Source organism: Molossus molossus, unplaced genomic scaffold, assembly GCF_014108415.1.
Source record: "Molossus molossus isolate mMolMol1 unplaced genomic scaffold, mMolMol1.p scaffold_m16_p_12, whole genome shotgun sequence".
Classification (NCBI taxonomy): Eukaryota; Metazoa; Chordata; class Mammalia; order Chiroptera; family Molossidae; genus Molossus; species Molossus molossus.
Genome location: NW_023425347.1, coordinates 34975035 through 35001033, shown reverse-complemented (window position 1 = coordinate 35001033; position 25999 = coordinate 34975035). Strand labels below are relative to the sequence as shown.

The following is a 25999-nucleotide window of genomic DNA, read 5'->3' as shown; positions in this document are numbered from 1 at the left end:
GGTTTCTTATAGAAAATGAAATGGAATTTTATTTCATATGGAACTTAATAATTTTCACTTATTAAGTGCCTACATGGGCCAAGAATTATGTGTAGAGCTTCACATTCAATATTTTGAATTATCACAATATCTCTGAAAGTGGCCAATATTACTATTATTATTTAGATTTTATAGGTAATTAAACCGAGTATTTGAAAGGTTAAATAACTTGCCCAAGATTAACATTGTTGGCATTAGATCTATCTTGGAGACATAGGATATCGAAAATCTATTTTTATACAACTTTTGTGTGTAGATATGTTGTATTTATTTTAGAATAAATTTGTTAGGTAATGCTATTTAGTGAGTGGGCAGTTTTTGAATTTAGGATTTTGTATTGTTATAGTAAAGGTAAATAAGTAGCATGTTGCTTATTGAGGAAAGAACTAAATATACTTAATAAAGGATCGCTTTATGTATAGTATTATTCTTTTGCTGTGCATTTTACTAAGAAGCTAGCTTTCCTAGACTCTCACATATGTATATTTATTTTTTTCTGTAGGGAGATTCCCGAAGTCCTCCATTTTCTGAGAATGTGAGTGCTGTTCAAAAATTAGACTTTTCAGATACAATGGTGCAACAGAAATTGGATGATATCAAAGATCGAATCAAGAGAGAAATAAGGAAAGAACTGAAAATTAAAGAAGGAGCTGAAAATCTGAGGAAAGTCACAACAGATAAAAAAAGTTTGGCTTATGTGGACAACATTTTGAAAAAATCAAATAAAAAATTAGAAGAACTACATCACAAGCTACAGGAACTAAATGCACATATTGTTGTATCAGATACAGAAGATGTTACAGGTATATATATTTTTTTTCTTCTCTTTTTTTATTTGATGTGTATATAGTATACTAATGAGAAATGTATTATTTTTTTTAAATAGTAAGCTCTGTGATGTATACTTTCTGTTTTTTCTGAAAGTACAGGATCTGTATTTTCTCTTACAGTTAAGGTCTTGTTTATATTCTATTCAAAAGTCTATTGAATTGATGGATATGAAAATTGAATCATTTATTTAGAGATGAATAACTCTGCTGTCTACTCTCTTACCCTGTCAGTAAGATAGTACTTAGAGTTAATTTCCAGTATTAATGTTTTGTATTGAGTCAGCCACATGCTCTTACCTGATTCATCCTTGTGATCAGTAGTGCGAGTTTGCCAGATGACTTTTTAAAGTTAAAAATGCATTCTGTGACCAAGAGCTATTTTTATTCTTTGCAATGTAATTAATCAAACCTATGACCTTGTTTCTTTGTGCTTTTTTTTTTTTTTTTTTTTTTTTTAATCCTCACCCGAGGACATTTTTCCATTTTTTGTACAGACAGAGTGGGAGGGAGAGAGAGGAAGAGAGAGAGAGGGAAACATCGATGTGAAAGGGACACATCGAGTGGCTGCCACCCGCACGACCAACCAGGGCCGGGGACAAACTGCAACCAAGGTACATGCCCTTAGCGGGAACCGAACCCGGGTCTCTCCGGACCGCAGGTGGACGCTCTAACCGCTGAGCCAAACCGGCCAGGGCTCTTTGTGCTTTTAAGTAATAGAATTAACAGCTAAACCACCAGCATATTGTTTAAAAAAGAAGAAAGTTTAGAAAGCCAAACATTACTTTTTTTCTTAAACATAGAAAGTAAAAGGAAAATATAATCCATAAGTCCAACAGAAGAACATAATTTCTGAACGGCAGAATTAACAAATGTTCATGCTGGAAAATTTTTTAGTGCTATAGAAAATAAAAAGAGAAAAACTACCTCTCTCCATGCTGGGCATTCTCTCTAAAAGTAGCATTACTTTTTGTTGAGTATCCTTCTAGAACAAAATGTCTATCTTTGTATCAGTATTCATCCATTCATATATACATTCTTTCTAAAACTTTTTGCTTAAAAAAATAATGCACATTTGATCTAATAGTTTTTTCTTTGCAAAGATGATGTTTTGAGCAAGGTGTTTAATCTTTATTCTTTGCAAATGTAATTAATCAAACCTATGACCTTGTTTCTTTGTGCTTTTAAGTAATAGAATTAACAGCTAAACCACCAGCATATTGTTTAAAAAAGAAGAAAGTTTAGAAAGCCAAACATTACTTTTTTTCTTAAACATAGAAAGTAATTTCAGTTTCGTCATTTGCAAAGAAAAGGAATGGTATATGTAGTGTAGTAATATATCTAGCATTGTAGAAATTTTAGAAGAAATGGTGATCAGGTAATAAGACATATCAGATATAAATAAAATTAAATTTAATTAAGAAAATACATAAATTTTACTAAGAATTTCAAATTACCAACCTCAAAAGTTGCATAAAATAGTTTTGATATTAGTGTATTTGACAGAACTTGTTTTAAACATGCATAAATTCAACATTTGGAACTTACCTTAGGGATTTCATTTGACAAACTTTCTATGTAGAAATGTTAACTTTATAAGAATAATTGAATCTTGAAAATGAAAGAAATCGTAGAGAAACCAACCTTATATTAAAGCTTAAAGAATCTCTAAGATGTGAGTCACAAAGCTAATTAAAAAAACCTCATCAACTCCTCAGCTAGCATTCTCTTACCCACACATTCAATAATTACTTATAAATGGAAATTTGTTTTATGAAAATCCTTTTTTTAGCAACATTATATAAACTTAGAAGTGGCCTGTTCTGTTGGAACTCTGCTGAGCTCTACATAGTTTGCCCATTACTTCTTTAGGAAAGCTCTAAAATAAGAAACGACGCTTGAGTTTTAAGCTCTGTTTATTTAGAGAAAACATTTTCCTCCTCACAGAATACCCATAACTACCTTGTAAATGGAATATAGAGGAGTTTTTGCCACACAAAAGGGACTTGCTCCTTTAAAATTTTTATGGTGCTGAAGTATAAAGTATATATGATAAAATGCACATATTTTAAATTTATATGATGAGTTTTAACAAATGTATATACTCAGGTCACCTTCACTACAACCAATGATCCTGAACATTTTTATCACTTTAATGGTTCTCTTGTATACATACTTCTCAGTCTCTCTCCAGTCCCTACCTCTGGCTTAGGCAACCACTGGTCTACCTTTTATCACTTTAGATTAAATTTGTCTTTCCTAGAGTTTCATATAAAGAAATGACCTTTAGTCTTACTATCAAATTTCTTTTCTCCCTCAAAAGCCAATTTTGATGTCACTGTGAAACTTTCCTTGACTGTCTCCAATTATCTTATCCATTCTGCTTTGTCCATTCATTGTTGTATTGTACTTGTTATATCACTTACTAAACTGTCTGCTCCTTGATGGCAGGGATATGTTTCATCCACCTGTTTTCAGGATTTCTCATAGAACCTGAAACATTCTAGATATTTAGTTGTGAATCTCAAAGCACACACACACACACACACACACACACACACACACACCCAAGCAAGTAAAAATACTGTATAAGTTGTAATTAATATCAAAACATACTTTATCATGGTACTTTAAAAAATATAACTTGCGGCGGGGGGGGGGGGGGAGCCTTAAAATAAAAGTTGTTTCAGGATAAAGAAATCCAAACGTTTCTTTACTGATCATTTAGAATATTGACTTTTCAGATAATTTCAGGGCAAATATTATATGAAATATTTACTTTTTACTGTGACTTTTTAATATTCAGTTTATTAGGAATAAACTTAACAAGTTGGTTAAAACGTGAATTTATTTGAAATAAATAATTCTTGGAAGTGCAGGTATCCAGAGGTGTATAAAAAATAAATTAAAAAAAATAGTTATCTTTGCAAGTGGTATATTATTTTTACTGTATTACTGATTTGACAGCATTATAAGCAACAACAGAGGATTAAAGGTAGTTCAACATTAACTTTAGGTCAGATTGCCATAAAATTTCATGTTTTTATATTGTGTACTAAGGTAAATAAAATTATTTATTTTAGATTAGGTGTGATAAAGAAGATTTAAGTACTTTGCTTTCAGTTCTATAAAGTACAGATATTCCCCAGTTTACAGTAGTTCAGCTTATGACATTTCAGCTTTGCAGTGGTGCAATAGCAATATACATTCAGTAGAAACTGTTCTTTGAATTTTGAATTTTGATGTCTTCCTGCAATATGCTGTATGATACTCTTGTGATTCTGGACTGCTATAGTGAGCCACAACGCCTAGTCCACCACATGATCACATGGGTATGCAACCAACTCTCTATAGTACACTGTGTTGCTAGCGTTTTTTGGATATTGTGTATTGCGTTTTGTGTCTTTTTTTCCCTCACCCGAGGACATTTTTTTCCATTTTTTGTACAGATAGAGTGGGAGGGAGAGAGAGGAAGAGAGAGAGAGGGAAACATCGATGTGAAAGGGACACATCGAGTGGCTGCCACCCGCACGACCAACCAGGGCCGGGGACAAACTGCAACCGAGGCACGTGCCCTTAGCGGGAACCGAACCCGGGTCTCTCCGGACTGCAGGCGGACGCTCTAACCGCTGAGCCAAACTGGCCAGGGCGCATTTTGTGTCTTTGGATCCCATGGTGTCTACAGAAATACCCATGTGAGTCTCCTGCTTCTGGTGAGCAGAAGAAGAAGGCAGTTGCTCTTGAGATGAAACTCAAGATAATTGCCCAACTGTAAGCTAATGTACTTGTTCTGAGCACATTTAAAGTAGGCTAGGCTGAGCTGTGATGTTCATAGGTTAGGTGTATTAAATGCAATTTGATTTAGGATATTTTTCAATTTATGATGGGTTTATCAGGATGTAACCCCATTATTAATTGAGGAGCATGTATATGTGGATTAATAGCAGAAGTGTTTGCTAATCCCTGTAGTCTTGGGGGGTTTATGTAAGCAGAATCAGTGACTCAGAAAGAGGGACAAATTTTAAGTCTGCATTGTATAAATGATTACTACATAAGTAGTTAGAAAGATTGCTGTTACTTCATATCTGCTATAATCGACTCTATCACTCTTTAGTTCTTATTTATAAAATAAGGGTGTTTATCAGATGAACTTCAAAACTTTTACTATAAAACTCTCTGAAATATTATTTGGTATACTGTCAAGATTTGATCTTTTGGGACTGTTATTTGTATTTACTTTTTAAGAGTAGTAAGAAATGAGTTCTATGAAGTGGAGTGGTAATCTAAGCCTTAGTTGGCACCTGAGGCTCCAAAAGGAAATACTTGGGAAAAAAGTAGTTTCCTGATTCTTGGACTCTTTTGTATCTTCTAAACAAGAAGATACAAATATTTCTCATATTTTATTAAGTACAGCTAATCATTTGTGTAGTATAAGATAAGCCCCTCTATTTTCATCTTATTTCTTTTTGTTATTATCTCTTCTTGTTGCCATCTTTTCAGACCTAACCAAACTTAGATTGATTTTTACCTACTGAAGTAGTGAATGTTTTCTTTAATATCTAGAATATCCAACAGAGAAATATTAATTTAATATAAAACTAATAGTATTGGGATTTGGGGAATCAACCTTGGAAATTCTTTTAAATTCTGAAGATATAATTATATTGAGGGAGTTTTCTTTCTTAATGACCAAAGTGCAGTTTATGAAGTCTTTCTTGAATGAACAGAAATGAGACTGTTGGCCTGTTCACCTAAATGTGGCATAGAAATTATAGTTGTATTTTATATGCATTAAAATATAAGTGGATGCCCAACTGGTATGACCCAGTGGTTGAAGCGTTGGCCTGTGGACCAGAGTTGCGAGTGGGTTTGATTTCGGTCAAGGGCATGTACCTTGGTTGCAGTTCAGTCGCGCCCTGGTCGGGATTGTGCAGGAGGCACCCAGTCGATGTGTCTCTCTCTCACCAGTGTTTTTCTCTCTCTCCTTCCCACTCTATCTGAAGATAAATGGAAAAATATCCTTCAGTGACGATTTTTTTAGAAAACTATAGAATCTTTGATCTGGTTTGTTTTGTAATTTCTACCTATTCTTTATTTCTGATCGAAATTCTCATTTTGAGGTAAATATATTTTGTATTAAGTTGTGAATTTTTTTTTTAATCCCCACCCGAAAATGTTTATTGATTTGAGAAAGGGGGGAAGGAGGGGAGAGAGAGAGAGAGAGAGAAATATCAATGGTTGCCTCTTGTACATGCCCCAATATCCAGGACCTAACCTAAAACCTAGGTATGTGCCCCAACCGGGTTCCAACACATGACCTTTTTTTGGTGTACAAGAAGGTGCTCCAACCAACCAAGCCACCTTGCCATGCCAAGTTATGAACTTTTAAGGAAAGGGTTGCCATTGATGACTGTGATCATTAATTAGCAAGTCACTTTTAACACCCCTGGATTTGTTTTCTTATCTTTAAAATCATGATATTAAATGATCTGTGGATCCCTAACACTTGAATTCTTTGATGATGTATTTTTTTAATTGATTTTAGAGAGAGAAATGTCGATGTGAGAGAGAAACATCATATTGTTTGGTTGCCTGCCATAGGTGCCCCAGCCGGGGATTGAACCTGCAGCCTGGATATGTGCCCTGACTGGGAATCGAATTTGCCACCTTTTAGTGCGTGGGACGATGCCCCAACCAACTTAGCAACGCTGGCCAGGGCTGATGATACACTTTTTAAAAAGTTAATGCACAGTAATATTGGTTCTTTTTTGGAATACTATTCCATGAATTTTCATATATGTATAGGTTTCTCTATACACCACTACAGTTAGGAAAAGTAATAGTGCTATCCCTTTGTAGTCACACTCTCTCTGCACTTCATATCCCTGGCTACCACTGGTCTGTTCTCTGTCAGTGTCGTTTGCTTTTCAAGAGTATCCTATAAATGGAATCATAAAGTACATAACATTTTGAGACTGACTTTTTTTCACTCGGCATATTGCTTTTTGATATTCATCCAGGTTTTTGCATTTATCAAAAATTCACTCCTTTTATATTGAAGAGTAGTAGTACATTGTATAGATGTACCACAGTTTGTTTATCCATTCACCAAGAACATTAGGGTTGTTTCCCAGTTTTTGGCAATTTTCAGCACTGCCGATACAACTACCCATGAATAGGTTTTGGTGTGAACATATTTTCACTTCACTTTGGTACATACTTAAAAGTGGGATTGCTAAGTCATATCGCATTTTTTATTCTAGAGAATTCTAGTTTTTCACATCCTCTTTAGCAATTATTAATATATATTTTTTATCAGTCTAACAAGTGTGTAGTGGTTGGTGATATACATGATTGTAATGAGAGGGAGGAAAGAAGAAAAATAAAGTAGCACCATCTTACGGAGAATTTATAAAATAACTATGTAGGCCCTGGGTACAGAGTTATGTACAGAATAAAGAGGTCTTTTCTGCCATTAGGTATAATGTGCACTTTTCAAACGTTAAGATTTAATATAACAGATACAAGCAGTTCTGAATTTTTGTATTGATTTGTTGTTCACTCATTTATGCATTCATTGCTTGATTCTTGTTTGTGCCCTGACTAGGGATCAAACCCGCAACCTTGGCTTATTGGGACAATGCTCTAACCAACTGAGCAAACTGGCCAGGTCCAGTCCTAAAAATTTTAATACTTAACTTGCTTATTTTACCTTAAACCCAAAAAAAATGTTATAACTCACTATTTTATCCAAGCTTCTTTTGGTAAAATAAAGCTAAACCAGAGGTTGTGCTAGCTATACAGTATTTCAGCAAAATTACTTCAGCTGGTGACATCTGACAGAGGTCATCCTGAGTATGCAAAATAACTTTATTAATCATCCATTAATAATAAGTGAACATTCATTATAATCTGAGCAGTTCTAGATGGCTTTATACGGTAAGTATATCTGGTTAAACAATAATATTAGATTTTAGGGGAAATATAAAGTTAGTATAATTGTAACACATGGCAAGATGCTGGAGAAGTTAATTTTTAAAATACCAATTTGTAAGTATCAAGTGAAAAGCAAAATGTTGACCAATGAATGGTAACTAAGAGACTTACAGGTGCAAGTTTGTGAAGGAAATAGATAAACTAGTACTTCAGCATGGTACTTCTTTTACTAGTTTAGCTTTGGCTAGGTTTACTTAAACTATATTTCCTTTTTTTTAATGCAGTAAATAGTCTTCATCCAGAAGCAGACAGTCTGGCTGTATAAGTACCACTTCATGCATATTGAGCAAGCATTGGGAATCAGCTGGCTATAAAATAAAGACCAAAGGTTATGTGATCCAAGATCTCATCCCAGCTAGAGCATTGCATAGTTGTGTGGTTGTATACCAACTTGCAACCCGTCAGGCCTTGTTTTTCTTATTTGCGACCAGTCAGAGGTAGAATCTGTAGGATATGATGATTTGGCATACAGACTTACTTGGAGAGCTTAAGTAAAAAGCAAGGGAGGCATCTATAGTAAAAGTCAGATTTTAGTTATGGATTACTAGAGTCATGCCATTAACAGGACAGAAAATTTAGAAGTAGTGTTTCAGGAAAGAAAAGTTCTATTTTAAATACAATGAGAAGAAAAGCCCATAGGAAGTTTAAGTAATATACATAAGGTTATATATATAAGACTATAAACTACCAGATGAAGTCCAGAAAACCGATTTTGGCTTCAGCTAGCACTTTGGAAGTACCAGAAAATATGATGTGGTTAATTCCAGTCTGTTTAACTCCACTTCATTTATATGTCATTGCTATTTATATTCTAGTTCTGTTATTTTATCTTTATTCCACAAATTAGATCTAATTGTTATTGCTTTATATAGTCATTAGTTTACAGTTACCTACATGTTTATCATTTTTTTTGTCTATTTCTTCATACTTCTCAGATCTTCCTTCTAGAACTTTGTTTCTTTTTCTTTCTGAAGGTATATACTGTAAAGATTTTTCCCTGATATACAATTCTATGTTGACATTTATTTTCTCTCAGCACTTGGAAACTGTTATTTCACAGTCTTCCACTGTTGTTGAGGAGGAGGCTAGTGGTTGAGGCCATGTTGATAATGTCATTTCTCCCTAGCTTCTTTTAAGATACTCAGTCTGCAGTGTTCTGCTCTTTGAAAATAATTGTGTAGATTTTCTTTCATTTGATGCTTGGAATTTGTGGTGTTTCCTGAATCTGAGATTTGTGTATTTCACTGATTATGGGAAATTCTTAGCCCTTTTTTTTGAGTATTGCACTTTCTGTATGCCCTCTGTTCTTTCATTTTGGTATTCGTTAGATGAGCGACAATGTCTTCAAGTCTATATCCATTTCTCTAATACTCTTCTTACCTATGTCCAGTTTGCTCTTGATCACATATATTGTATTTCTAATATATATTTTTTAATACTGGAAGTTCTATTTTGTTCATCTTGGTAATTTTTATAGTCTCAGTCATTCTTTTGATACTCCTTATATTTAGTTTTGCATATTAAATACACTTTCACATTCTGTGTAAGATAATGACAATAAGTAAAATCTTTGCCATACTACTCCTATAGTTTTTTCTTTTTCATGATGATTTTTTTTTTCTGTATTGATTTTTAGAGAGAGAGAGGAACGGGGGGAGAGAGAGAGAGATAGAAACATCAATGAGAGAGAACATCGATTGGCCGCCTCCTGCATGCCCCCCGTTGGGGATCGGGCCCACAACCTGGGCATGTCCCCTGAACAGGAATTGAACCGGCGACCTCTTGGTGCATGGGCTGATGCTCAACCACTGACCCTCACTGGCTGGGCTCATGGTGATTTTTTTTTTTTTTTCTATCTGAGCTTTGTGATTTCTACAGTGTATATTTTCACTGGAACTTTCTCTGTGGGAATTCTTTTAGGTCTGGATATAAAGTACCTTCTTTCAGAGAGGATGTGTATTTGTTTTTATAAGATGCCTTGGAAGCATTACCAACCTGAGACCAATTAAAATAAAATTTAAACTAAAGTTCTTTTTTGGTGAGGGGAGCTCACATAGATAATATGATTTCCTATCTCTAAACTGTATGAGAACAATAGGAATTTTAAAAGAATATGCATTCCATCTCCCCCTAGGCATCCCAAGCCAAAAACAAGTCAAGAAATAATTTAGCCATCATAGATGGCACAGTTTGAGGTTCCTGTCTTAAATTAGGTTTTTCCTGATCTGTTTGCCCACTTTGTAAAGTTCTCAGGCCTTTTCTTGGGCTCTTATTAAAATCCAAATTCTATTCCACCAGTATGATGAGAACCTAGCGAGTCTCTTTTTATCAGAAAAGCAAAAGCATTCCCAGAAGCAGAAAGCTAGAGATGTCTAGTTTTCCTGCTTAACCTGTTACTTACTTTAAGCAAAAGAGAAGGGCATTGAGCATGGGGTTTTAAGTTAGCTTGTAATGTCAGGCACTTAAAGTTTTCAAATATTGTGTACATTCTTCTACAACTCTAATTTATTTGAGGTGTTTTGTAGCACTTTGAATTGTATTGGTAATTGTAATCTTTTCTTTATTTTTGATGAAATTAATAGTTTCTTACAATGTTTACTGTTTTACCTAATTTTCAGATTTATTGACATATCTGTAGTAACATTCCCTCTTTCATTACTAGCATTAATATGTTCTTCATTTTTCTTCCTTGATCACTTTTCTTGTCATATATTCAGCTCCCTTCACCAAAAAAAAAAAATTTTTTTTTTGCTATACTCATTCTTTCTTTCACATGTTTCTATTTTGTTAATCTCTGTCCTTATCTTTTATTACTTTTTTCTCTCTCATTCTTGGAATTAGTTGGCTTTTTTTTTTTTAAAGGCTGCCATTTTAAAAAATCTTAACAAGGCTGATGCTTAGCACTTTAGATTTATTCTCTTTTCTAATATATTCATTCAAAGTTTATGATTATCCTCTAAGTATGCTTTAGCTGTATCACAAAAGTTTCGATATGTAAATTTTTTAAAAAAATTTTATTAACAGTATGATCAGTATATAACATTGTGTAAATTTAAGGCATACAACATGCATACATTTATATGTTGCTATATGATTATTGCTGTAGCATTAGCCAACTCCTTTATCATGTCAAGTATATGTCATTTCTTTCTTGGGATGGGAACAATTAAGATGTAGTCTCTTAGCATCTTTGAAACTTATAATAAGTATTATTGTCTATAATCACTATGCTTTGCATTAGCTCTCCAGGACTTATTTATACCCAGTTTGTATGTTTAAACAGCATATCCCAATTTCCCCATCCTCCAGCCTCTGGTAAAGTGGCTACACCAGTTTACATTTTCATTAGTGTTATACAAGGGTTCCCTTATATGTACAGTCTCTAAGCACTTGCTGTCTCCTGATGATACCATTAAGTTCCTCTGCCCATTTTGTCTCTTATTAGATAGATGCTTTACAAATATTTTCTCTCATTCTGTATATTGCTTTATAATTTTGTTGATTATTTTTTTGCTGTGAAGAAGCCTTTAAGTTTGATAAACATTGAGGTTATTTTTGCTTTTATTGCTTTTGGTGTCATATTTAAAAAATCATTGCTGAAGCCAGTGTTGAGGCTTTCTTCCCTAAACTTGCTTCAGGAATTAATGGTATCCCGAATGTCTTTGATCCATCCTGAGTTACTGAAGTCTGTCTATTACCAGATGCTAAGGTGGGCAATATTTCTCCCATGACCCTTAGCCTTTGGTATGATGTTGATATTATCTGAAATTTTAATCAGTTTGAAATATTTTCTCATTTTTATGTCTTCTTCATCCTATGAGGTAACTTAAAAGTATGTTTCTGGGTTATTAAACATATGAGGATTTTCTAGTTGTCTTTTATTTATTGATTGCTTGATTGATGATATTATATTATATTATGATTCTATTATGGTCCCTTAAAATTTGCTGAGATTTGTTTTATGGCTATATAAATCAAATTTTTAAAATGTTATGTGTGTGCCCTGGCCGGTTGGGCTCAGCAGTTAGAGCCAGTTAGAGCATGGCTCTTGTACTGAAGGGTTGCAGGTTTAATCCCTGGACCCAGTTGGGGTCGTATGGGAGGCAACCAGTCGATGTGTCGCTCTCATCTCTCTCTGTCTCTGTCTCTCTTTCTCTTTCTCTCTTTCAGCCTGTGGTCCAGAGAGACCCGGGTTCGGTTCCCGCTAAGGGCGCGCACCTTGGTTGCAGTTTGTCCCCGGCCTTGGTTGGGTTGTGCGGGTGGCAACCACTCAATGTGTCCCTTTCACGTCAATGTTTCTCTCTCTCTCCTTCCTACTCTGTCTGAACAAAAAATGGGAAAATGTCCTCAGGTGAGGATAAATTATAATAATAATTGAGAATAAATCCCAGCACTCAAGATACTTATAGTCTCAGAGGAGAAACAGTCATAAAAATAAATCATTGTAATACTATATTATATATGGTTCAATGGAGGGATGAAAATGTACTTTGAAGACATGTTAAAGCCCTGCCCAGTTTGGTTCAGCGGTTGGAGCATTGGCCTGCAGAACAGATTTGGTTTGGTTCCAGGTTTGGTTCCCACTAAGGGCACGCACCTTGGTTGCAGTTTGTCCCCGGCCCTGGTTAGGGTTGTGTGGGTGGTAACCAGTCGATGTGTCTCTCTCACATCAATATTTCTCTCTCTTTCTCCCTCTCACTCTATCTGAAGATAAATGCAAAAATGTCCTCGGGTGAGGAAAAAAGGACATGTTAAAAAGGGCACCTGATCAGATTGGGGATGATTAGAGGTTTCCTGAAGAAAGTAAAGCCTAAGATTAGTTAAAAATAGTATAAAGGAAGTCAAGTGTATTATATTTTTCAGAAGTAGAGAAATATAGATTTTTTTTTTTTAACTGAACATTGAATTTGACAGGAAATTAGTAATGGACAGTTAACTTCGAGCTAGTCAGCATAAGGCCTTTAATGCCTAACTAGGAAGGTGGGACTTCATTTGGGGCTTCTTTAATCTAGTAATATAAATATTATATTAAAGGCTTTTTGTTGAATTGGTATGACACACATTTTAGAATTGTATGATAATATTTAGAAAGTTAAAAGTATGAACAATTATTGTAATATACCTCTCTCCCTACCCCACCCCAAAAGCTGGAGCAAATGGAAATTTGTCATTAGTCTTAATCATGAGGTATAGGGGTTTTTTTGTTTGTTTTTTAATCCTGACCTGAGGATATTTTTTCTATTGCTTTTTAGATAGAGTGGGAGGGAGGGAGGAGAGAGAGAGAGAGAGAAACATCAATGTGAGAGAGACACATCAACTGGCCTCCTCCCACATGACCCTGACAGAGGCTGGGGATTGTACCTGCAACTGAGGCATTTGCCCCTGACCAGGAATTGAACCCTTGACTTTTTGGTCCACAAACCACTGTTGTAACTGCTGGGCCAAATTGGCCAGGGCTTGTGGTATAGTTTTAAGTGGCAAAGTATGTGCTTAAGAGTAGATTTAACATTTGTTCTTATCATTTAGAGGCAGTTCTTAGAGTAGAAAACTAATTTCATCTTACAGAATTCTTTTAAATTGCTTGTTTTGCATGAAGAGGACATTAATTGAGAGTTCTAGTTACCTGTTTTGAAATGTTTCACTATGAAGAAAAATGTTTAATAAATATACTGGCAACTATATGTTTTATATGCTGTAACTTACCATACTTTTAAGAAAGAAAACTGGAGAGAAGAAAAGTAGGAAATTAAAAGGGAAAATAGGTGAAATCTGAGGAAAACAGCAAAGTGGTTTTCTAATTTGTAAATGAGTAAAAAGTGGGCTTTGTAAAACAAGATATATCCAAGGTTAAATTTCTGCCTCGACGCATATACTGTTGTGACCTTTGCAAATTGCTTAACCTCTCTGAGCTTCTGAGGGCTTTTTATTTGTAGAATGAGGTTATATTACAAAACTTTGTACATTCTTTTGAAGATTAAATGAGCAGAAATACAGCTACTTAAATGAGCCCTGACATGTAATTTTATTGAGCCCTAAACATTGGTCTAAGACTATGCAGGCTTTATCTTCACAATAACCCCTAATTTGTGGCTGAGAAAACTACAACACAGAAATGTTAAGTAAGTATATGATCAAGACCACACCAATAAGTAGCAGCCACAGGATTCTAACCAAGACATTTTAACCTTAAGAACCATTGCCATTCATTGTATTTCTTATGTTCTTGTAATCCATAGGACACAAGATAAAAAGTGTTTCCATAAAAAGTGTTAGATACTATAATATTATTACAAATTCACAGACTATTAGAATCAATAGATATTTAATGTAATAGCACAACCTGCTTTAATGTGCAAGATATATATATCTTATATAGCATCTTTAGTAGATTGCAATCTAGTTTATATGTAAATGCTTCCAGAGACAAGGAATCTTATTAATATTAAGCCAAACCGTCTCACTGTTAGATAACTCAAAATGTAAGGAATTTGTCTTTATCCTCTGATGAAATTTTTGTCCTCACTGCTTTTACCCATTTGTTCTAATTCTCTGCCCTATGGGGAAATAGTAAGTGGACAGCTTCTTTTATAGACAAATGTTTAAATGTTTAGGCAAGAATTCCTCTTTCTCATCCTAGGCTAAACACCATCAACTATCCAACAACACATAGCTGTACTCTTTTCAGTTGAGGGCCTCCTACTCTGAATGCATTCCAGTTCTTCAAAAAAATGTGCTTATTATAAATTATATACCAAATTTTTTGTGACTTTGATTTATTAAAAGGGTCATATATCATTTATGTAATAAAAAAAAGGAAGAAAACCTATTCATAGATCTGAATACACTTAACTTCAGTCATTGCTATAATGTGCAGTTATTAGTTTATGAGTTCAACAGAGATATACTTACGCTTCCTACTATGACTACTATTAATTAATGTTTATTGAATATTTACTATTCCATTTTTAAAGCTTTTTATATATAACTTAATCACAATAACCCTGTGAGATAGATGCTTTTTCACTATTTAATAGATGAGGAAAATGAGGCACAGTGCTGTTTGTTAAGTTACCCCATATTGCATAGTTTGTACGGATTATCAGGACCAATTGATATATATAAACTTAGTTTGGGCTGTTTTAACAAAATACCATAGACTGGGTAGCTTAAAAAACAGAAATTTATTTCTCAGAGTTTTGGAAGCTGGGAACTTGGGAGATCAAGGTGCTAGCATGTGGCATCTTCTCACTGTGTCCTGACGTGACTAAGAGAGACTGCCCTCAATATCTAGTTACTTCCCAAAAGACTCACCTCCAAATACCATCGCATTGCAGCTTCAACATGTGAATTTTGGGGAAACACAAACACTCTGTCCATAGTAATATGTTATGTAGTTATTTTATTGTGAGCCTTTCTGAAATCTTATCTACCTTATATATCATTTTTCTATAAGAATATATCACTTAGAAAATCAACTTTTGGAGCATCCCACTTGTTATTTGGGGAATTCAGTTAGAATAGAAACCTTTCTTGATGAATTACAGCTAATAACTTTGTGACTTTGCCTGTCTCCTGATGTGTAAAATGTAGAACATGTCTCTCAAAAGGTTAACTATTAATATTCATACATACTCGTACATATATTTGTGTGTATAATTATATTGTCATATATTTAAGTTTGCACATATATTTTAAGTACACACAGGTTAATGTAATTGTTTACAAGGTTTTTAAATGACAAAAGCAGCATGACACAGCAGTTACTAAGGTTGACTTTGGAATGGAACTGAGTTACTAGATGTTTGAGCTAGAGCAAGTTTCTTAATCTCTCTGTGCCCTAGTTTTCTCTTCTGTAATATGGGTGTAATGTTTTTTATAGGGCTGTTTATGAGGATTAATGGGTTTATAAAGCACTTAGATCAGGACTTAACACCTTGTAAAGTAGTATATTAATGATGAAATAGTATTATATTACATCAATATCTAGCATAGCACCTGTATTTTTATAAGTTAATGAACAAATTATGCTTAAATGTTTCTGAACTAGTGAATTTTTTAAAGGCATATGAAACCAAATATGAAACATATTCATTAAAATCAGTAAATCACATCATCTTTTATTGCAGAGGAGAGAAGGCAATCCAGAAGAATAAAGGTTAATAACTTACAGTTTAGGCAATTTTCCAGTGATTACCAAATTATTATAACTAAACCAGGTCTGGTACCCTAGTCTTCTGGTTTTTTTTGTTTGTTTTTCTCTTTTTTTTCTTCTTTTTTTAAAAAAAAATAAGCAAGGGACCTAGTAGGGATAAAACACAAAATAATGAACTTCAATGTGTAGAATTTTAGTTACATGGCAGAATTATTAGAAGTGTTTCAACAATAATGGATTACCCAAAATAATTAGAGGATTCAATTTAAAGTTTTTGTTTTAAAATAGAAGCACCACAGCATGTTTTATGAGAAGCCATGGACTTGAATTTTTGGTCTTCCTACACCCCTCTACCATCAGTGTGATATCAATCAATATCCTTGAAACATTTTTCCATTCTACCGAACATTCTCATAGTATAAAAAATGTGAAGGCTTTTTATGTGTATGCTTTGGTTACTACTAATTAATGCTAGCATTGTATTTGAAGTACCCTTAGTTCTGTTTACAAAGAATCACTTCAGTGGAATTTGTGTAATATTAGAATATGCTTTGTTCTCAACTATTTAGGTAATAAGTTGGGAATTTACTTTAGTTTAATTTTTTAATAGACTAGTCAAATTGATTTAATTTAAAAATAATAGTGTTGGATAAACTTTGGGTAGTGATCTAATTCAACTTCAGTTTCAACATAATCACTTCTACAGTATACCTGACAAATGGTCCTGCAACTCTACTTAAATATTTTTTTGGCTTGAATTTTTATATTATCTGGAAGCATAAGGAAATAATATTTAGGTGCTGTCAAGCTTATGTCAAACCCTATAATTCATTATTCTTTGAAAATGTTAACTTCCAATTTTAAGCATCAATTAGTCCTAGTAATTTTTAAATGCTATTGAATTTACAGATTGCCCAAGGACTCCAGACACTCCCAGTAGTGACCCTCGTTGTTCAACTAGCAATAACAGATTGATGGCCTTACAAAAACAATTGGATATAGAGCTTAAAGTAAAACAGGGTGCAGAAAACATGATACAGATGTATTCAAATGGATCTTCAAAGGTAGGTACAATAAATGTAAGTGTATACAGTCAGTTCTCATTATTCTCAGATTCCATAAGTGTGATTTCACCTACCCAATAAAATTTATTTGTAACCCCTACAACAGTACTTGAGACACTTTCACAGTTATTCATGGACATGTACAGGGGGGTAATAAATTTGAATTATATGATGCGCATGTTCACAGAGATGTGCTGCAAGAATTTTTAAACATGCAATACTATTTAGTCAGGGGCACTGACCTACTTTCCCTTAGATTGTTGAATTAAAAAATGAAAACAGCCAACACAACAATAGTTTTCTTGTTGACTGAATCAAAATTATACCTATTTTTATGTCAGATCAGCAAAAAGTATATTTTTGGGTGTGCTACAGAATTTTAGTAATTAGTGTGTGTGTGTGTGCCATGAGATCAAAAAGGGTTAAATTTGCTGCTGTAAACAAATACACTGTAAAACAATTTAGAAACAAATGGTTTGTAAAATAGCTTACTTCCACCTAAACCAATCAAGAAACAGTTTTGACTACATGAATAAAGGGTACACAGGAGCTCTCCATATTTGCAACTTTACTGGAAATCTAAAATTGTTCTAAAACATAAAGTTTATTTTAAAGCATTTAGGCTCACTACATACAGGTTTTTAGAAAAGGACAAATGAAAAGATAGGACATTCTAGCATTAGTGATTGTTTGGACTAGACCTGTGGGTTCTTGGGGAATCTGATATGGGCATATAACAACTAATTGTAAATCAGTGTTGTAGGGAGCAATTGTCACTAATGCAAATGCGTCCTTGTTCTGATGTATAGTGTGGAAGAAAAAATGTTAGGAACCACTGAAGCAGACTATCATAAAGGCTCTTTCCAAATCTGAGGTTCTATAGTTGCATAATTTCCAAAAGGTATTAGAAAGGTGGATAAAATCCACCTTTGTACTCTCAACTCATTTACTTCAAAGATTCTTTGATGTGCCAATCAGTGTTTCTTATATATTTTAATAGATATTTCTTAAGTAATTGCAGAATGAAAGTTTAGGCGTTTGTTTTATTTGGAAAGAATTTGAAATCGGGATGGGGGAAATCTTTGCTTAAAACCATGCACTATACCTATCCACCCAAATTAAATTTGGGAAGATCTGGGAAAGAAAGAAATGTGTATATGTTTTAAATTAGATTTTTAAATATTAATTATGAAAATTAGGTTATATATACTATTTCAAAAGAACTTTTAAATTATTTTTAGAGAAATATATTTATACTTGATACATATATGATATACTTGATAGCGTATTATTTCACTAACTGAACATTTCTTATGGGGTTGTAGATTTGGTTTTCTGTGTTGTTATTTTTAGTATTGACTTTTAGTTATTATTTTTTTATCTTTATCAAGTGTTACTTTGGACTTCTTTTTAAGACAAATACTGTTTTTGGAACTGTGAATGCAACATATTATGTGGAGTGTTTTAAAATTAAAATAACCCAGCTACCACTCTCTGGAGTAAGGTCTTTAAATTTAGGGTTGATAGATTAGTTTGAGAGCTTCTTGTACCCTTTGAGGTTACAGGAGAAGTAAGTGTGTATGTTGATAAATGAATGAGAGGGCCATAGATTTCACTGTATTCTTAAAGTGACCTATAATACCTGTCCACCCACCACAAATTGAGCAGGATTATGGACACATTTTTTTTAAAAAAGTGAAACAGCCCTGGCCTATGTGGCTCAGCTATTAGCGCGTTGGCCCCAAGGGCTGAAGGGTCGCAGTTTAATGCCCAGTCGAGGGCATGAACCTGGGTTGCAAGTTTGATCCCCAGCCCTGGTCAGGGTACATACGTGAGGCAACCAATCTATGTGTCTCTCACATTGATGTTTTTATATATATATATATATATATATATATATTTTTTTTTTTTTTTCTCCCTCTCCCTCTCCCTCTCTCTCTTTCACTCTCTCTAGAAATCAATGGAAAAAATATCCTCGGGTGAGGATTTAAAAAAAAAAAACTAAAACAAATAAGATAACCACAGGTTTAAAATGAACAGGGCTATGAGCAGCCTATTAAAACAAATAAGTCATTCTCTAATAGCTTTTATCTTTAATTAGAAGATTCATTTATTTGAGAATGGCTCAAGTGGAGGTCTAGAACAGCTGCTGTAGTTTCTGAGTTAGGCCAGCTAGTTATTTCTGTCTAGATTTGGTTTTAACTATTTATTTATTTATTTATTTATTATTTTTGTTTGTTTTTGTTTTTATTTTTTATCTTTAAACTTCTCAAAGTGTCATAGTATATATACTCTTATGAGATTAGGGACAATTGTAAATTGAAATTATATGGGGTGTTAATTTATTCACTAAGGACTGACAGTTTGATAGCTATTATGCTGAGCTATGGAATATGAATATAATAAAGATAGTGCTTTACATATAGTACCTACTGTGTGTCACTATCTAAAAAGGAAGTATCATGTGAATAATTACAATATATGATTTCTGTATATACAAGTTACTTTAGAAGCACAGTAGAGAAAAATCACTTAACTTTAGTCAGTGCCCCTAACTAAATAGTCAGGTATTGCATGTTTTAAAAATTCTTGTGGCAGACTGGTTGAAATTGCTGCTTTACAGTGTAAGAGATTACATAAGAAGGTAGAGTGTCGCCTTGTTCATATGTCAGAAGGAATCATTAAAGTTGTCGTATAAGATTTTAAGTATGTTCTGAAGTTTAAGAAGGAATTACTTTCTAGGGATGGTGGTCTGGGTAAACCCAGTATATACAGGGTAAGGATCTGTGGAATACCATGGTGTGTTCTAAGAAATGGAAGTGCTTTCATATGACTATAGCAGAGGATCTCAACTTATTTCTTCTCCGACATATCTGAGGGTAGGTAGAATGCGCTTATAACAGTAACAGTCATCAACTCTAGCAGTCATTTTCAATGAAAGACCATGTGCTTATTGGAGAACAAATCTGAATCTCCAGAAAGGCACCTTGTATATGAGAAAAGTCCTCTAGGTGATTTCAACAGGACTTTTTATTTTGTTCTCTTCTAGTAGAGCTTTTTCAAGTGAGTGAGGTATAATGAGAAGTGTAGCATAATTAAACGACAAACCAGATTATAAAGTACTGGGTACAGCCCTGACCGGGTTTGCTCAGTGGTTAGAGTGTCAACCCATGAACCAAAGGGTTTGATTCCCAGTCAAGGGCACAAACCTGAGTTGCAGTTTTGATCCCTGGCCCCAGTCGAGTTTGTGTAGGAGGCAACCAATTGATGTCTCTCTCTCTCTCTCTCTCTCTCTCTCTCTCTCTCTCTCTCTCTTTCCCCCTTCTTCCCTCCCTCCCTTCTTCCTCCTCCCTCCCTTCCACTCTGTCTTAAAAATGGGAAAACAACAACAAAAGTACTTGGTACAAAATTAAGCAGCTGAGATTTAGATTATAAAGTACTTTGGACAAAATTAAGCAATTGAGATTCTATCTTATATGTGGAGTTGCTGGAAGACTTGGCTGAGAAAATACGTGAGCAGATTTAAAGTTTAGAAAGTTCACATCCATCTTCTTCAAACTTGAAGAATTAGAAAAGATCAAGCCTACAGGCAGCAAGTTTAAGTAGGCTTTTGTAGTAGTTCAGGTTAAGCATGCTTCATCCCTCTTGTAACAGCAACAAAAACAAAGAAGGTAGGGTCAAAGTTATTTAGATAGAATAAATATTTGGTGTCTAGATATGAGGAAGAAGGCAGAGTCAAAAATGATCCTTAGCCCTGGCCAGTTTGGCTTACTGGTAGAGCGTCGTCGGCCTGCAGACCAATGAGTCACAGGTTCGATTCCTGCCAAGGACATGTACCTTGGTTGTGGTTCGTCCCTGGCCCTGGTCGGGTTGTGCAGGAGGCAACCAGTCGATGGGTCCCTCTCATGTCAATGTTTTTCTCTCCCTCTCTCTCACTCCCACTCTATCTGAAGATAAATAGAAAAATACCCTCGGGAGAAGATTTTTTAAAAAAAAGATTCTCAGATCGGTTATGTGGACAGACTGGTGAATGGGGGTGCCCTTCACAACAATGGTAATTCAGGATGGGGAGCATATTTAGAGACATGGATGATTAATTCAGTTGGGCAGTAAACATACATCTTTAGAATTCTGATTATTGAATTCTATATGACAAAATTATTACCATAGTACATGTTATAGTGAGAGTTGTTTTTTTGAAAGCTGAGTCAGATATTTTTGTACTTCTGTTTAAAACCCTCCAATAATTTTCTAGCATGCTTAGAACGAAATCAGAGTCCTCACTGTGACTCTGCAAGTTCATACATGATTTACCCCTCACTGCCTTCTGATCTTTTCTAAAACACTTTCATTCTTTCTTCTTACACTGTACTGTAGCTATATTGGCTTCTTTGGATACCTTGAACAAACTAAGCATGTTCTTACCTCGGGGCCTTTGTCTCTGCCTAATTATCTCTTTTCCCAAGAACTTTCATGGCTTTCTGTTTCTCACTTCATTACAATCTCTGCTCAGATGTTACCTTTTTAGCAAGCTCTGTTGAACTATCCTATGCAAAACAGCAACCCAGTCTCTCCTTATCCCTGGCACTGCACTAACACTACCTGAGGTTACAATTTACACAGTAATTTCTTTATCATCTGTTATCAACAGAATGTAAATTTCATTGGTTTTCAGAATAATCTCTGAGAGCTTGATAAAGCATGTTGAAGAGATGTTTCCCATTCATATAGTCAGTTGACAAACCAAGTTATTTATTAAAACTTGGGGTTCTTTTTTGCCTTATCACTTTTTTTTTAATGCTCCTGAGTCTTTTCATCTTTCTCATTTGAAAATCCAGACCTCCCTCTCCCCAATCTTCCAATCTTTACATATTCCAATCTTATCTACATTAATAGCCCACGAAACCTTTCTGGATTCCTTCAGTTAAAATTGATCTTATCTGTCTTGGCCAAGTGGCTCACTAGGTTGGAGCATTGTCCAGTATACCAAAAAAAATTGCAGGTTCATTTTTGGTCAGGGCACATACCTAGGTTACTGATTCAGTCCCTAGTCAGGGCACATATGAGAGGCAACTGATGGATGTTTCTCTTTCTCTCTCCCCCCGTCCCTCTACTCCCTCTCTGTTTCTGTTTTTTTCTCTACTCCCACCCCTTCCTTGCTCTCTAAAAACAATAATCACATTCTCTGGTGAAGATTAAAAAGGAAAAAAACTGATCCTATCTTCCTTTGAATTTTTCTTTGGCTACTTTTAACATTTTGATACATATAATAATCATAGCTATTCAATCAAACTAAGTTTTATAGGGTAACTTCATAACTGATTAATTTGATTACTTATCAGATTAATTAATTAAGTTGATAATTTTCATTGGATGTGACCACATTTAACACATACAAAGTAAGCCATAAACATGTGATGGAAAATTAAAGATAGTGTTGGTTTATTTATGCATTTCTGAAAGCAGTGTGTGTGACTTGCAGAATAGTTTGTTATGAAATGAAAAATATTGTGTTACTTGAAAATATAAAATTTTCCTTTATATTTATAATTGTAAAATATTGTACATTGGAAATATAACTATCAGACGTTGTAGAGTGCTAAGTAACATTAACTACTTTATTAGGTTGAACCATATAAATTTGCTGTTCAAAATTAGTTAGATATTGGCATTTTCATGTGTTTCAACCTAATGTATGTAAAAATCTTTCCAAAGTCTTAGCATAAAAGCCAGTATTTCTCTAATACATAAACCAGTTCATGTACTCTCAACCTACCTTATCTCTTCCCTTGAACATACTAGGTGCTCAGTAAAAAATAGAGTGAATGCCTGAAAGCATAAAACTGACAATAAAGCCCTGGCCGGTTTGGCTCAGCAGTTAGAGCTTTGGCCTGCGGTCCAGAGAGACCTGGGTTCAGTTCCCGCTAAGGGCGCGTACCTCGGTTGCAGTTTGTCCCCAGCCCTGGTTGTCGTGCGGGTGGCGACCACTTGATGTGTCCCATTCACGTCAATGTTTCTCTCTCTCTCTCTCTCTCTCTCTCTCTCTCTCTCTCTCTCTCTCTTCCTCTCTCTCCCTCCCACTCTATCTGAACAAAAAATGGAAAAAAATGTCCTTGGGTGAGGATTAAAAAAAAAATTTTTTTTAAACTGACAATAAAAATTCATTGAATGCCTGAAAGCATAAGACTAACATGTAGTAACTGTAAATCCAAACTCAGTTTTAAATGCCTCATCATACTTTGACATTTGTGGAGATCTTCAGAAATCTGTATGGGCAAATTCACTCACTTCTAAAATGAAATACAAATGCTCTTCCTTGTGTGTTGAATTAAAATAGTTAAGAAAGGAGTATTTCCAAAAAAGTAAGTGACAGGACTACTGTCTTTTCATATAGTGATAAAATAATAAGAGTAGATTAGTTTAAAAGTATGGTATTATACATTTTACTTAATGTTTATATTTTTACATTAGAACTTTATTAAAATAAGATAATCGTGATTTTTATTGCTCTAGAAGTGAACATTTTAATGCCAGTCATGCGCTAGGCAATATAATTTTAGTTTTATCTAATGCCCACAAAAGCTGTAAATTTTAGAATGGGTTGCAAAACATTTGTCCCAATTAGGAGCTTTGGAATACTGAGTTTTTTCTCTTACTCTGATCTGGTCTCAAACAAAAGTTAATTGTAGTTTTCAGTTTCTCTGCTATCCCTAGTACTGGATAGGAGGAGGAATTGAAGTAAGAGAAAGGTATTTTCATTTTAAATTTGGAAGGTGAATAGGTATGTTCATAAAAACATATATAAGCCATAGACAAACACCAAATTCAAGATAGTATCCTTACTAGTAAAGCATAATTAACAAATGTTGTGTGTGTGTGTACATTTCTTCATGCTATAAATAATATTTAAGGGACGTAGTAAACTATTTCAGTTTATTTCCTTAGTGTGAAATCTAAATACTTTATTTAATAAAGAACAAAATCTGACTAAAAGTTTCTTCTTAAATGACTGAACTTGGAAGCAGGAAAGAAATGGAAGAAACATTTATAAATTTGCAAATTGCTTTTTACTCCACTGTGTGTCAACCCAGTTTGGTGTTTGACATAATATATATTCAGCTTACTTTTTTTCCCTTATATAATAGCAATTTTATCTCTCTCACCACATATATCTTTTTTTTTTTTATCCTCACCCGAGGACATTTTTCCATTTTTTTGTTCAGGTAGAGTGGGAGGGAGAGAGAGGAACAGAGGGAGAGAGAGAAACATCGATGTGAAGGGACACATCGAGTGGCTACCACCCGCACGACCGACCAGGGCCGGGGACAAACTGCCACCGAGGTACATGCCCTTAGCGGGAACCGAACCCGGGTCTCTCAGGACCGCAGGCCAACGCTCTAACCGCTGAACCAAACCGGCCAGGGCTCTCACCACATATATCTTCATCTTCCCCTTTGTTCAGTGTCGTAGTATGCTGTGTGTTTGATTTATTGAAACGATACTGTATCTGATGCTTATCTCTTAGCTTCCAATCTTGAGTCTCCTGAACAATATAGGTTGATTGTATGCTATTTTATTTCAAAATTTATACTAACTGCCTTAGTAGTGACAAAAGTAAGGATGCTTAAACAATATTCAAAAAGTGGCCTTTCTTGTGAAATAAGTGCTTCCTTATGCTCAGTTTTATTTACCATTTCTTTTTTTGTGTGAATTGAAGCCTACTAGACTTTGACAACTAATGTAACTGTCAAAACAGGAGATAGCATTAACTTCTATCACTTGTTTCATACAAAACTTCTGAAAAAAATTTCCTGTATCAGTTTTCTATGGCTGCTGTAACAAATTACTACAAATGTAATGGCTTAAAACAACACGAATTTATTGTTACAACTTTGAAACAGAGAATTCTGAAATTCAGTTCTTCTCACCTACTCCCTCATCTGCCTTCTTCCACATTTAAGAATCCTTGTCATTACATTGGACCCATCTGGATAATGCACAATAATCTCTATATTTAGAGATTGGGTTATTATGACCTAATTCAATCTGCTATCTTAATTCCCCTTTTGCCATGTAAGGTAAGATTCACAAGGTTCCAGGATATGTACATTTATGGGTGGGTTATTATTTTGTCTACTACACTTCTTAAAATGGTAAGCTTTTTGTGATTGTCAGTAATATTCCCTGTTACTAGAACTAAACTCAGGTACAACAAGAATGCTATTTCACTTAATTCTTGAAGTCTTAAGAGATGACAAGTTTATTCACTGTGATTTGCACCCTAGCTTTATTGAGAAGGTCTCATTTTTTTACATTCAGGAGTTTTTAGGGACCTTTCTCATTATCACCAGTGTTGACAAATGCTGTTTACTATTTTGTTCTCAAAATTTAAAGGAACACAAATACTGTCTATGATGAACTATTTTTATTTATTTATTTTAAAATCCTCACCCGAGGATATTTTTCCATTTATTTTCAGACAGACTGAGAGGGAGGGAGCAAGGCAGGGAGAGAGAGAGAGAGAGAGAGAAAGAGAGAGAAAAGCATCCATGTGAGAGAGACACATCGACTGGTTGCCTCCTGTATAACACCAGCCAACGCCAACCAGGACAGGGCACCAAACCACAACCGAGGTACATGCCCTTGACCAAAATCAAACCCACTACTCTTTGGTTCTTGGTCCGATGCTTCAAACACTGAGCCAAACCGGCCAGGGCTGATGAACTACTTTTAAAATGTGCCAACATATGTGAAGCTCCATGAAAATTTAATGTAATGAAAGAAGAGATTTTCTAAAAATTTCAGGCTTAATCACTGAGACAGTCTACATACAGTGCTTCTGAGTATGGTTTAGGAAAATTCTCTGTATTTTGTGTAAAGCAAAGAAAGAAAATTACAAATGTGAATTTGGATTTTTAAAA

The 25999-nt window shown here is 34.5% G+C and overlaps 1 protein-coding gene across 10 annotated transcripts in view; it reads left to right on the top strand.

Moving 5' to 3' along the window:
• The window catches only part of PKN2 (protein kinase N2), a 125723-nt gene that overhangs the window by 49811 nt on the left and 49913 nt on the right, over window positions 1-25999 (top strand). For 5 of the 10 annotated variants that reach the window (XM_036255202.1, XM_036255205.1, XM_036255200.1 and 2 more), the window contains exons 2-3: window positions 542-842; window positions 16924-17093. In XM_036255202.1, coding sequence (XP_036111095.1) covers window positions 542-842; window positions 16924-17093 — 471 coding nt within the window. Of the gene's footprint in view, window positions 1-541; window positions 843-16923; window positions 17094-19820; window positions 19958-21093; window positions 21133-25074; window positions 25157-25999 lie in introns of those variants that run through there. The other 5 variants (XM_036255203.1, XM_036255201.1, XM_036255207.1 and 2 more) reach the window with 4 other exon arrangements.